General features: G+C 39.3%; 1 protein-coding gene across 2 annotated transcripts; it reads left to right on the top strand.

Moving 5' to 3' along the window:
• Window positions 1-41: 41 nt before the first annotated feature.
• LOC110537370 (uncharacterized) lies at window positions 42-13,505 on the top strand. Of its 2 annotated transcripts, XM_021623363.3 has the most exons (9): window positions 42-189; window positions 607-715; window positions 4,344-4,526; window positions 5,534-5,624; window positions 9,930-10,006; window positions 10,132-10,203; window positions 10,380-10,445; window positions 10,916-11,069; window positions 11,263-13,505. In XM_021623363.3, exons 1-9 carry the CDS (start codon window positions 114-116, stop codon window positions 11,374-11,376), a joined length of 942 nt encoding a protein of 313 aa, XP_021479038.3. In that variant the 5' UTR covers window positions 42-113; the 3' UTR covers window positions 11,377-13,505. The 2 variants fall into 2 exon arrangements, with proteins under 2 accessions (XP_021479038.3, XP_090048311.1); XM_090192185.1 differs by lacking the exon at window positions 607-715 and having other exon boundaries at window positions 77-189; window positions 11,263-12,580.
• Window positions 13,506-14,143: the final 638 nt, after the last annotated feature.

Genomic DNA, 14,143 nt, shown 5'->3' on the forward strand with positions numbered 1-14,143 from the left:
TGTCTCATTATCTGAACATGAGTATTGCTCTGACGTGGGAGAAGGCTATAAATGTTTGACTGGTATTACTTCTCTCATACACATTTGGTCATAGTACAGTAAGAAGAGTGAAGATGAAGGGCTATATTTTGCTGGGTTTAATATTTCTGCTCCCTGTCACAGTTATTGGACAATATACGACACCAGATCGTGAGTAGCATCTTTTTCTGCAATGCAATCTTTTGAAGAAATCTGGAACGCAAATCTGTGTTATATAGCATCTGTAGCTCAGTTGGTAGGGCATGATGCTTGGAACACCAGTATAGTGGGTTTGATTCCCGGGACCACCTGTACATAAAAATGTATGCATGTATGACTAAGTTGCTTTGGATAAAAGTGTCTGCTAAATGGCATATTGTAACATTACTGATGGCACTTCTAAAATGGGCATGTTAAATATAGATTTAAATCAATGTCCTGCTGCTTTATAGGCTCTTTGTTGGCTAGGCCCTTTGATTGAAGGTAGTGTTCTTTATCAAATTGTGTCTTTAGTTGCTCATGATGTTGTTTAGCCAAAACAATTGAAAAATGTAATGTTTCAATTACATGTTTTGTTTTTACATCCAGTGACATTGTGTGTAGGAATAAAGGACTTTGAAGTGTGCAGGACACATTTACCACCTAAATGCAGTGACAAGAGCAAATGCTACTGTAAGGACAATAAAGCATTTTGTAGGTATGTTTCAGCATTTCCCACAATCTTTTCCCTCAATATTTGTATATACACTGCATATATCAAACATTAGGAACATCTTCCTAATATTGAGTTATTTTTGTTTACCCTACACTCTCTGAACGCTTAAAAAAAAAAAGTAACCCTGCCATATACTAATTAAAACATAAAGTTGATAGCAGAGAACATGCCTACCATTTACCTTCACTCCTACGACAGACCAGAGCCTTAGATATGCAGTTTTACATGGCAAAGTAACAAGAAGGTTGTGGATTCGCAGACCACCGTGGACAAGGGTAGGGGTGAAAAGATATCTATTACACTAAAAGCACTGCATGAATCTACCATCTTACTTGCGGTCCTTGAAAAAAAATTGCTTTTTATAAATGCATTTCATACAATTATATGTCCTTTTACATGAGTGGAGACAAGTAGAGTCTGTTTTAATACTACCGCAGAGCATGACAACGAATTAGCGCATGCTGCAGCACCAGAGACATTTAGATTTCTATACAAGCTGTTGTTCAAAAATAAGAGTCTAAGTTTGTAACAGTGCTAAAGTTGTCTGTCAACTGCAAAAATGGAGCGCAACAGAACCAGTTACAACTGAAGTATCATGCAATGAATTAGAGAGAAAGCCAATCAATGTTGAATACAGCAGCCGCATATCATCAGGTAGGCCTGGTTTGTCTCTATGATATTCAGTGTTTGCCCTTAGACCCTACTTCCCAAGAATATCACAGTCAACACAAATCCAGTTTGTAACAACAATATCATGGAATACAATTGAATAATGTTCCCAAATACATTTTTATGCATATTATGCAGACACAAAAAATAATATATATATATATAATATATATATACAGGGACGTTTCTTTTTTTGAAGAGTTTATATATATATTGCCAGGGCAATGAATTGCAATGTCTGTACTGTGAGACGCCTAAGACAGCGCTACAGGGAGACAGGATGGACAGCTGATCGTCCTCCCAGTGGCAGGCCACGTGTAACAACACCTGCACAGGATCGGTACATCCGAACAGCACACTTGCGGGACAGGTACAGGATGGCAACAACAACTGCCCGAGTTACACCAGGAACGCACAATCACTCCATCAGTGCTCAGACTGTCCGCAATAGGCTGAGAAAGGCTGGACTGAGGTCTTGTAGGCCTGTTGTAAGGCAGGTCTTCACCAGACATCACCGGCAACAACTCCACCTCTGGGCACAAACCCACCGTCGCTGGAGCGGGATCGATTTGGATGTGGAGGGTCCGTCATGGTCTGGGGCGGTGTGTCACAGCATCATTGGACTGAGCTTGTTGTCATTGCAGGCAATCTCAACGCTGTGTGTTACAGGGAAGACATCCTCCTCCCTCATGTGGTACGCTTCCTGCAGGCTCATCCTGACACGACCCTCCAGCATGACAATTCCATCAGCCATACTGCTCGTTCTGTGCGTGATTTCCTGCAAGACAGGAATGTCAGTGTTCTGCCATGGCCAGCGAATAGCCCGGATCTCAATCCCATTGAGCATGTCTGGGACCTGTTGGATCGGAGGGTGAGGGCTAGGGCCATTCCCCCCAGAAATGTCTGGGAACTTGCAGGTGCCTTGGTGGAAGAGAGGGTAACATCTCACAGCAAGAACGGGGAAATCTGGTGCAATCCATGAGGAGGAGATGCACTGCAGTACTTACTGTAGCTGGTGATCACACCAGATACTGACTGTTACTTTTGATTTTGACCCCCCCCCCCCCCCCCCACACACACACACACATTATTACCTTTCTGTTAGTTACATGTCTGTGGAAATGAGTTTATGTCTCAGTAGTTGAATCTTGTTATGTTCATACAAATATGTACACATGTTAAGTTAGTTGAAAAGTATCGCTGTTGACAGTCAGAGGGCGTTTTTTGTTGTTGCTGAGTTTATATACAGTACCAGTCAAAATAGTACTTGTGCTCTGCTGGCCTCTCTCCTTACAAAAATGATATTTAGCTCTTGGAGACGCAGGAGAAGCTAGACTAGAATAGCTTTGCTGGACATTTATACTAATATTCGATGAAAGATGCAAGCTCTTATTCTCTGAATGTTAAACACAGCAGTCACGGGTAGTTTGAAAGAAGAGCCAACGCGTGATGGCGGTAGGCTATAGCAGTTATTTATTCAGAAACCATAACGATTCAATCTTAATGAAGATAAATGAAAGCCGTCTGCATCTTATTCTAGTCCTATATTATTTATTACAATGATGAAGATAAGGACAACAAAGCGTATTTATTTTAACTGTTAAAGCCAGGAAGGAATGAAGCAACAACAGAGAGAAAAAGAGTCGGTTGGCTACGGGAAATATTATGAAAGGTGTATATGCTCAGCCTACTAATTATATAAATGTAAAACAGGCCCTATTATATTTCAAAATTAAAATCAAATTCACTAGCCTACATGTATAATTGTAATTTTTTTAGGCCACATGTCCTGCACCATGATCGCATGTTCTCTCCCAGCATCATGGTTTGAACGAGGAGCGTAAGTCCAGTCCATATATTACAATACAGTACATTAATACAGTCCACACTCAAAATGATTAGCCTACTGGAGCTTGTTTCATGTATTTGCCCAAGAGAGCATAGCTACATCTATGGGCTATTATGTTTGGATAGTAGACTATCATTTTGTCTGTCAAACAGGTATGCTTTTCGATAATTTCTTGAATATGAAGAAATATTATCCAACACAAATACCTCTTGTTGTTAATAGCCTAAATTACAATCGAGTAATTTACCTAACTTAAATTACAATATGAAGACTGTTTAAATGAATTAGGCCTTCTCGAATTAGCCTATTCAGCACCCATATACTGTCCATCTCCACGGCTGCCGCTTCATAGTAATGCAAGTTTTGTAAATTACTCGAATATGGCTTATGTGAGGTCAATAACTCTGATAAATAGTTTCATTATGGGCAAAGAAACATTGTTTTTATTCAAATCAATTAAATCTGTAGCAAGCTTACCTACGGTCCCCCTTCTCACCTTCATGCTCTCCCTCTCAAACTGAACAGGACATCAGTATGCGTAGTCCGTGCTCACATATATGGCTTTTTTCTCTCTCTCGCCTCCTGAAGTGCCAACGTACACAGTACAGTCATCGGTTAGGCAGTACAAAAGGTTTTACATCAGCAAGAGCAGGGCAGGCCGGGCTCATGATTGGGAAAAAATAACATTAGAAATATAACTTCACCCCGTGCTTTTCCGAGCATGCTTTTCGTAAAGCCATGAGATAGCCTACTATAATAATTTAATCAATTAATAATTACATGACCCTGCCCTGGACAAAAATAAATAAATACTAAACCCTCCCCCTGCCTGAAATTGAAAAAACATGACCCTCCCTAATTTTTCTCTGGGTAACTATTGTGTACATTTCGATCTCTGCCTTAACAAGTGACATCAATAAGGGATCATAGCTTTCACCTGGATTCACCTGGTCAGTCTAGGTCATGGAAAGAGCAGGTGTTCTTAGTGTTTTGTATACTCAGTGCATATTTGTATATATTTTTATATTTGGGGTTTTGGCATCAGACCTAATTAGAAAAGTATTCAGAATTTGCTGTTGTGTTCCTTTTCAGGTGTAACAACTACATAAACACGTGGTACATAGGGGAGAATTGTGACTTTGAGTGGACCATCTTGACTTTCGCCCTGGTAGCAACTCTACCAGGATTGGCCCTGGCTGCTATTGTTGGTGTGACGGTCCAGTGTGTCCATTACTCAAGGAAACCAGCTGAGAAACAAAAGGATCGGACAGAGGGGTGAGAGGGGGAGAGGGTTTGGACAAGGCTAATTATTTCCATGTGTTTTGCACATTGTATGGCACCTAGTGTTACGGTGCGTGAATGAGGACCCAAAAGCGAATTAACTTAAACAGAGCTTCTTTAATTACCAAACATAGGTAGGCTCAGACGGACCGGCAGATTCCGACAGGACAAGACAAGGTTACAGCAAACATGACGACAGTCTGGTTCAGGCATGAAACACAACAAACAAGAATCCGACAAGGACAGGAACAAAAACAGAGAGAGATATAGGGGACTAATCAGAGGGAAAAGGGGAACAGGTGGGAGAAGGGGTGACGAGGTAGTCAAGAGGAGACAAGGAACAGCTGGGGGAAAGCGGGGGAGAAAAGGTAACCTAACAACGACCAGCAGAGGGAGACAGGGTGAAGGGAAAGGACAGAGACAAGACACAACATGACAGTACATGACACCTAGTATCAGGAAATAAGCTTGTTAAAAACATTTAACAGAATTGATTCAGATCAAATCAAAATCAAAGTTTATTTGTCACGTGCGCCGAATACAACAGGTACAAAGGACCTTACAGTGAAATGCTTACTTACAGGCTCTAACCAACAGTGTGATTTTTAAGTAAAAAATAGGTATTAGGTGAACAATAGATAAGTAAAGAAATAGTCCAGGTAGCCATTTGATTACTTGTTCAGGAGTCTTATGACTTCGGGGTAAAAACTGTTGAGAAGCCTTTTTGTCCTAGACTTGGCGCTCCGGTTAGGGTTAGGGTTGCCATGTGGTAGTAGAGAAAACATTCTATGACTGGGGTGGCTGGGGTCTTTGACAATTTATAGGGCCTTCCTCTGACACCGCCTGGTGTAGAGGTCCTGGATGGCAGGCAGCTTAGCCCCATTGATGTACTGGGCGTATGCACTACCCTCTGTAGGGTACATTTGTCCACAGTCTTGTTTCAGGTTTGAAATGACTAGACACTTATCATATATTTATAATGTATATTTCACTCTTTTCAGTTACACAAATAATGCAATGTCACCAACAACATATGATAGAAATAACCAAGATGACATGTTCACCAACACTGTGTTTGCCTCAGACATGCCGGTGAGTAGCTTGAGTCCTTTACTTAAATCTCCACATGGTATTTGACCAACATATAGTATAATGATATTTCCAATGGTGATGACAGATCCAGAGATCTTGCTAAATTAGGGATTCTTTATCTCCCAGCAATTATGAGTTAATCTTTTACCTCAGATAAATTCAACTGCAGGTATTCTTCTAAGGTCATAAAACCAACCAAATCACAGGGTACTAAACTCTAGTGACCATAGGAGATGGCGAGAAACAGCCTTTGCACTGGTACAAATCACAGGATGATTTACATCGCCATGGCTATTGTACATAGCTGAATAGTCCAGAATTCCTTTGTCTTCAATTTTTTTTGTCTAATTTGTATTTTTATAATTAACCCCCTCTTCGGAGGACAAAAATAACTTTTGTTTTTACAGCTTTTTTGCTACCAATACATACATTTTACATATACATTTTACATATTACATACATACATACATTTTACATATACATTTTACATATTACATACATACATACATTTTACCAATACATTTTACATATTACATACATACATACATTTTACATATACATTTTACATATACATACATACATACATTTTACATATACATTTTACATATTACATACATACATACATACATGCATGGCACTTTTTTACACAGTGTTCTGGTAACAGAAATACATATATATATATATATATACAGTGCCTTGCGAAAGTATTCGGCCCCCTTGAACTTTGCGACCTTTTGCCACAGTTCAGGCTTCAAACATAAAGATATAAAACTGTATTTTTTTGTGAAGAATCAACAACAAGTGGGACACAATCATGAAGTGGAACGACATTTATTGGATATTTCAAACTTTTTTAACAAATCAAAAACTGAAAAATTGGGCGTGCAAAATTATTCAGCCCCCTTAAGTTAATACTTTGTAGCGCCACCTTTTGCTGCGATTACAACTGCAAGTCGCTTGGGGTATGTCTCTATCAGTTTTGCACATCGAGAGACTGAAATTTTTTCCCATTCCTCCTTGCAAAACAGCTCGAGCTCAGTGAGGTTGGATGGAGAGCATTTGTGAACAGCAGTTTTCAGTTCTTTCCACAGATTTTCGATTGGATTCAGGTCTGGACTTTGACTTGGCCATTCTAACACCTGGTTATGTTTATTTTTTAACCATTCCATTGTAGATTTTACTTTATGTTTTAGATCATTGTCTTGTTGGAAGACAAATCTCCGTCCCAGTCTCAGGTCTTTTGCAGACTCCATCAGGTTTTCTTCCAGAATGGTCCTGTATTTGGCTCCATCCATCTTCCCATCAATTTTAACCATCTTCCCTGTCCCTGCTGAAGAAAAGCAGGCCCAAACCATGATGCTGCCACCCCCATGTTTGACAGTGGGGATGGTGTGTTGCTTTTACGCCAAACATAACGTTTTGCATTGTTGCCAAAAAGTTCAATTTTGGTTTCATCTGACCAGAGCACCTTCTTCCACATGTTTGGTGTGTCTCCCAGGTGGCTTGTGGCAAACTTTAAACAACACTTTTTATGGATATCTTTAAGAAATGGCTTTCTTCTTGCCACTCTTCCATAAAGGCCAGATTTGTGCAATATACGACTGATTGTTGTCCTATGGACAGAGTCTCCCACCTCAGCTGTAGATCTCTGCAGTTCATCCAGAGTGATCATGGGCCTCTTGGCTGCATCTCTGATCAGTCTTCTCCTTGTATGAGCTGAAAGTTTAGAGGGACGGCCAGGTCTTGGTAGATTTGCAGGGGTCTGATACTCCTTCCATTTCAATATTATCGCTTGCACAGTGCTCCTTGGGATGTTTAAAGCTTGGGAAATCTTTTTGTATCCAAATCCGGCTTTAAACTTCTTCACAACAGTATCTCGGACCTGCCTGGTGTGTTCCTTGTTCTTCATGATGCTCTCTGCGCTTTTAACGGACCTCTGAGACTATCACAGTGCAGGTTCATTTATACGGAGACTTGATTACACACAGGTGGATTGTATTTATCATCATTAGTCATTTAGGTCAACATTGGATCATTCAGAGATCCTCACTGAACTTCTGGAGAGAGTTTGCTGCACTGAAAGTAAAGGGGCTGAATAATTTTGCACGCCCAATTTTTCAGTTTTTGATTTGTTAAAAAAGTTTGAAATATCCAATAAATGTCGTTCCACTTCATGATTGTGTCCCACTTGTTGTTGATTCTTCACAAAAAAATACAGTTTTATATCTTTATGTTTGAAGCCTGAAATGTGGCAAAAGGTCGCAAAGTTCAAGGGGGCCGAATACTTTCGCAAGGCACTGTATATATATATATATATATATATATTTTTTTTATGTATATAGATATCTACAGTAAGTACCAGTGAAATATTTGGACACACCTACTCATTCAAGGATTTTTCATTATTTATTTTTTTTCATATAGTTTTTTCTACATTGTAGAATAATATTGAAGACATCAAAACTATGAAAAAACATAAGGAATCATTTAGTAACCAAAAAAGTGTTATATAAACTAAATATATTTTAAATTTGAGATTCTTCAAAGTAACCACCCTTTGCCTTGATGACAGCTTTGCACACTCTTGGTATTCTCTCAACCAGCTTCATGATGTAGTCACCTGGAATGCATTTCAATTAACAGGTGTGCCTGATTAAAAGTTCATTTGTGGAATTCCTCTCCTCCTTAATGCGCTTGAGCCAATCAGTTGTGTTGTGACAAGGTAGTGGTGGTATACAGAAGATAGCCCTATTTGGTAATATACAAAGTCCATATTATAGCAAGAACAGCTCAAATAAGAAAAGAGAAATGACAGTCTATCATTACTTTAAGACATGAAGGTCAGTTAATCTGGAAAATTTCAAGAACTTTGAAAGTTTCTTCAAGTGCAGTCGAAAAAAAACATCAAGCACTATGACGAAATTGACTCTCATGAGGACCGCCACAGGAAAGGAAGACCCAGAGTTACCTCTGCTGCAGAGAATAAGTTCATTAGAGTTACCGGCCTCAGAAATTGCAGCCCAAATAAATGCTTTACAGAGTTCAAGTAACAGACACTTCTCAACATCAACTGTTCAGAGGAGACTGTGTGAATCAGGCCTTCATGGTCGAATTTCTGCAAAGAAACCACTACTAAAGGACACCAATAAGAAGAATAGATTTGCTTGGGTCAAGAAACACGAGCAAAGGACGTTAGACTGGTGGAAATCTGTCCTTTCGTCTGATGAGTCCAAATTTGAGATTTTTGGTTACAACCGCCGTGTCTTTGTGAGACCAGAGTAGGTGAACGGATGATCTCTGCATGTGTGGTTCCCAGAGTGAAGCATGGAGGAGGAGGTGTGATGGTCTGTGGGTGCCCTGTTGGTGACACTGTCAGTGATTTATTTTGAATTCAACCCACACTTAACCAGCATGGCTACCACAGCATTCTTCAGCAATACGCCATCTCATCTGGTTTGCGCTTAGTGGGACTATCATTTGTTTTCAACAGGACAATGACACCTCCAGGCTGTGTAAGGGCTATTTGACCAAGAAGGAGAGTGATGGAGTGCTGCATCAGATTACCTGGACTTTACAATCACCCAACCTCAACCCAACTGAGATGGTTTGGGATGAGTTGGACCGCAGAGTGAAGGAAAAGCAGTCAATAAGTGCTCAGCATATGTGTGAACTCCTTCAAGACGGTTGGAAAAGCATTCCAGGTGAAGCTGGTTCAGAGAATGCCAAGAGTGCAAAGCTGTCATCAAGGCAAAGGGTGGCTACATTGAGGAATCTAAAACGTACAATATATTTTTGTATGTGTTATTTCATAGTTTTGATGTCTTCAAAACTATTCTACAATGTATAAAATACTAAAAGTAAAGAAAAACCCTTGAATGAGTAGGTGTGTCCAAACTTTTGACTGCTACTGAAAATATAAATTGTAATCATACTTTATCAAAAGCCTTTTCAAAATCTGCTATGAAAACTAGGCCCGGTTTCTTTGATTTTCCATAGTGTTCTATTGTTTCAAGTTATTGTCGTATATTATCTTCAATGTATCGTCCATGTAAAAAGCCTGTTTGATCAGAATGAACAGTTATCTAGTGAAACCTGTTTAATTCTATGTGCTTTGCATTTCACCAGGAGTTTCGCACCACAATATTGAAGCATTTCCTTGTCTTTGTTATTGTACATTATATTGCCCCATTAGATTATGTAGCAACAATCTCTGTTTTAGTTTATTACACTGTCAAGCAACATTTTTACATTTTGAACAGTAAACATTGCCCTGAGCAACGGTCTCTATTTGTCTTATTTCTGAAGAATCGGCCAAAGCCCTCCAGTATTCAGCCCATCCAGGAGAGGTTTCCCATGGCCAACTTACCCAACAGCCCTTACAGGTTAGCTGTCTGAACAAAATTCAACATGCCACTGGTTTTCACTTTCACTCATTATGGGGATCCTTATTTGGTCTGCAATGTTATAATGTGCTTTAATTGAAATGTTGATCTCTCTACTCTCTTAGCCCCCAACCAAACGGCATGCGGCCCACTTTAGATAGATCGTCTTTGACAAACCTCACAAGCCAGCCGTACAGGTAAGCCCATGTAAGACTGTCAAATGGAATGTATCCAAAATGCATTCTAAGCAAACCATTTTTTAAACTTAGTTAAATAAACCCCCAAAAGTAATCAGGAATTACTGTGGTCCTCTTTTCAAAAAAGAAAAAATTATCCCGTTTACTATATTGTTCTCTTTATTCTATTCTCTTAGCCCTTCACCAAACAGACCCTCTTTAGATAGATCGTCTTTGGCCTATCCTCCAAGCCAGCCATACAAGTAAGCTAGTTTTGTGTTTTTCAGTGTAATACTTTGTTCAATGGCAGTGATGTTGTACACATTTTGTTTGTGTTAACATACAATTCTCTGTGATAGACAAAAAGTTCAACAAAATTAGAGACGACAACAGGACAATGCTCCCTCTACACAGTATTAGTAGTCATCCAGTGCTTTGAGGAGCATGACACTGACGTTATCCATACCCATTTCCAGCATGTTATTTTATCTTTTGTTTTTGACAAAAAAAATCTACTGTTGAAATGTTGATCTTTATGCTCTCTCAGCTCTTCACCAAGCAGTATGCAACCTACTTTAAATAGATCATTTTTAGCCAACCCTGGGAGTCAGCCATACAAGCCTGTTTCTTTTGATTTGTGTGCTTTCAATCGGCTACAGTACTTTGTTCCATGTCAAGTTATATGATCATGTGCCCTTTCAACAACATTATAAGTATTGTTTTGAACTGTCAGCTATGCTACAGGTATGACACAGCCCCTGGGTAACCCCTATCCCAAGTCTCCATCACCAAGGAACCCGTATGAAGACAGAGCTCCACCTCCAGACCGTTATGACGACCAGCATATGAGACCAACACAGCCCCCACCTGGATACAATGGCATGATGGTGAGTGATTGCTTCCCTCTATTGAACAGTATGATACATTCAACTGATCAACTGGACAAGCAAACTGTAGGGTGAAACTGTGGCTGAAACATGGCTTTAATCTTAGCCTAAAGGTCCATGTTAGTTAGCCCCTAGATGACCAGGCTGATATAGAAAGCAGTGTTTTGACATGAGATCTGTTTCTATCTTCTAGAGAGAAGGCATGTCTGGGTATCCTGTGCCCAGTTCACCTGCTCCCCTCTACTCAGCTCCGGAGTACAACCCCAGGTCCCAGTTTCCCCGAGCCCAGATGGGGAGACTCTACTGAGGACAAACAGAGGGACCCTGGACTGAACTAGGAAGGAAGTGGAGCTCCACCAATTTCCCTATTACAATAACCAAAATAGAATTCATATCTAATTTCAACTTTCATTTAACATAGTAAACATTTTAAATTTAAAGGCAATGTTCCCACATTCACAGAAAAATTACCTTTAAATGTTAATCGCGCAATAAGATGGATCTTCTGTGCTACGGATTTAATCTAGGCCTTAGTAACAGGTTTGGGGTCAATTCCAATTTAATTTGAAATTCCAATTCAATTCTTGAATTCACTCATGAAGTGGAGAATTTACATTGAATTCAATTCCAATTCAACAATCTTCAAGTTATGGAATTTGACTGTTTGAGTTGGAATTGTAAAATAAAAACGAATCTTTGGAATTCAATTGGAATTCAATGTGTACATTTCCCAGTTAATTTAATTAATGCACAAGTATAAAAAATTTACTGCAGGATTTGTTTTAAATCATTCCAGCTCGTATTTCTATATTTCCAGTATAGCTAGACTGTCTGAACGGTGACATTATCAGCCTGAAAGCCTGATGGAATTGAATTCAAATGAGAATTTGTGGCATTGTGGATAATATGAAATTGGTAATTTAATTCTTGGAATATACCTAACACTGGATTGAGAGGAATTGAATTCTCTAAACTGACATGGAATTTGAATTTAATTAAATGGAATTTACAGGGAGGGAATTTAATTTTAATATAATTTGTGGAACTAACCCCAACCCTGCTAAGTAATACCCTTTTTAGACTAGTCTGATTTGTAACAAATTAATTATATATATATATTTCCACACAGTACCAGTCAAAAGTTTGGACACCTACTCATTCAAGGGTTTTTCTTTATTTTTTTTACTATTTTCTACACATATGCTGAGCACTTGTTGGCTGCTTTTCCTTCACTCTGCAGTCCAACTCATCCCGAACCATCTCAATTGGGTTGAGGTCGGGGGATTGTGGAGGCCAGGTCATCTGCACTCCTGCACTCTCATTCTTGGTAAAATAGCCCTTACACAGCCTGGAGGTGTGTTGGGTCATTGTCCTGTTGAAAACAAATGATAGTCCCACTAAGCGCAAACCAGATGGGATGGTGTATCGTTGCAGAATGCTGTGGTAGCCATGCTGGTTAAGTGTGCCTTGAATTCAAAATAAATCACTGACAGTGTCACCAGCAAAGCACCATCACACCTCCTCCTCAATGCTTCACGGTGGGAACTACACTTGCGGAGATCATCCATTCACCTACTCTGCATCTCACAAAGATGACGGTTGGAACCAAAAATCTCAAATTTGGACTCAGACCAAAGGACACATTTCCACCAGCCTAATGTCCATTACTTGTGTTTCTTGGCCCAAGCAAGTCTCTTCTTCTTATTGGTGTCCTTTGGTAGTGGTTTCTTTGCAGCAATTCGACCATGAAGGCCTGGTTCACTTAGTCTCCTCTGAACATTTGATGTTGAGATGTGTCTGTTACTTGAACTCTGTTAAGCATTTATTTGGGCTGCAATTTCTGAGGCTGGTAACTCTAATGAACTTATCCTCTGCAGCAGAGGTAACTCTGGGTCTTCCTTTCCTGTGGCGGTCCTCATAAGAGCCAGTTTCATCATAGCGCTTGATGGTTTTTTCGACTGCACTTAAAGAAACTTTAGAAGTTCTTGAAATTGTCCGGATTGACTGTCTTAAAGTAATGATAGACTGTAATTTATCTTTGCTTATTTGAACTGTTCTTGCCATAATATTGTCTTGGTCTTTTACCAAATAGGGCAATATTCTGTATACCACCCCTACCTTGTCACAGCACAACTGATTGGCTCAAAAGCATTAAGGAAAGAAATTCCACAAATGAACTTTAAAAAAAGCATACCTGTTAATTGAAATGCATTCCAGGTGACTATATCATGAAGCTGGTTGAGAGAATGCCAAAGCTGTCATCAAGGCAAAAGGTGGCTACTTTGAAGAATCTCAAATTTAAAATATATTTTGATTTGTTTAACACTTTTTTTGGTTACTACATGATTCCATATGTGTTATTTCATAGTGTTGATGTCTTCACTATTATTCTACAATGTAGAAAATAGTACAAATAAAGAAAAACCCTTGCATGAGTAGGTGTGTCCAAACTTTTCACTGGTACTGTATATATATACAGTGCCTTGCGAAAGTCTTCGGCCCCCTTGAACTTTGCGACCTTTTGCCACATTTCAGGCTTCAAACATAAAGATATAAAACTGTATTTTTTTGTGAAGAATCAACAACAAGTGGGACACAATCATGAAGTGGAACGACATTTATTGGATATTTCAAACTTTTTTATATTTTATATTATTTTATATTATCGCTTGCACAGTGCTCCTTGGGATGTTTAAAGCTTGGGAAATCTTTTTGTATCCAAATCCGGCTTTAAACTTCTTCACAACAGTATCTCGGACCTGCCTGGTGTGTTCCTTGTTCTTCATGATGCTCTCTGCGCTTTTAACAGACCTCTGAGACTATCACAGCGCAGGTGCATTTATACGGAGACTTGATTACACACAGGTGGATTGTATTTATCATCATTAGTCATTTAGGTCAACATTGGATCATTCAGAGATCCTCACTGAACTTCTGGAGAGAGTTTGCTGCACTGAAAGTAAAGGGGCTGAATAATTTTGCATGCCCAATTTTTCAGTTTTTGATTTGTTAAAAAAGTTTGAAATATCCAATAAATGTCGTTCCACTTCATGATTGTGTCCCACTTGTTGTTG

The sequence above is a fragment of the Oncorhynchus mykiss genome, chromosome 12 (genome assembly GCF_057628025.1).
Source record: "Oncorhynchus mykiss isolate SJ-2025 chromosome 12, ASM5762802v1, whole genome shotgun sequence".
NCBI lineage: Eukaryota > Metazoa > Chordata > Actinopteri > Salmoniformes > Salmonidae > Oncorhynchus > Oncorhynchus mykiss.

Coding starts and splice junctions, on each gene's coding strand:
- LOC110537370 (XM_021623363.3), top strand. CDS start 114: ATGAAGGGCTATATTTTGCTGGGTTTAATATTTCTGCTCCCTGTCACA. Junction 716..4,343: donor GACAATAAAGCATTTTGTAG/GTATGTTTCAGC, acceptor GTTCCTTTTCAG/GTGTAACAACTACATAAACA. Junction 10,446..10,915: donor CCTCCAAGCCAGCCATACAA/GTAAGCTAGTTT, acceptor TTGAACTGTCAG/CTATGCTACAGGTATGACAC.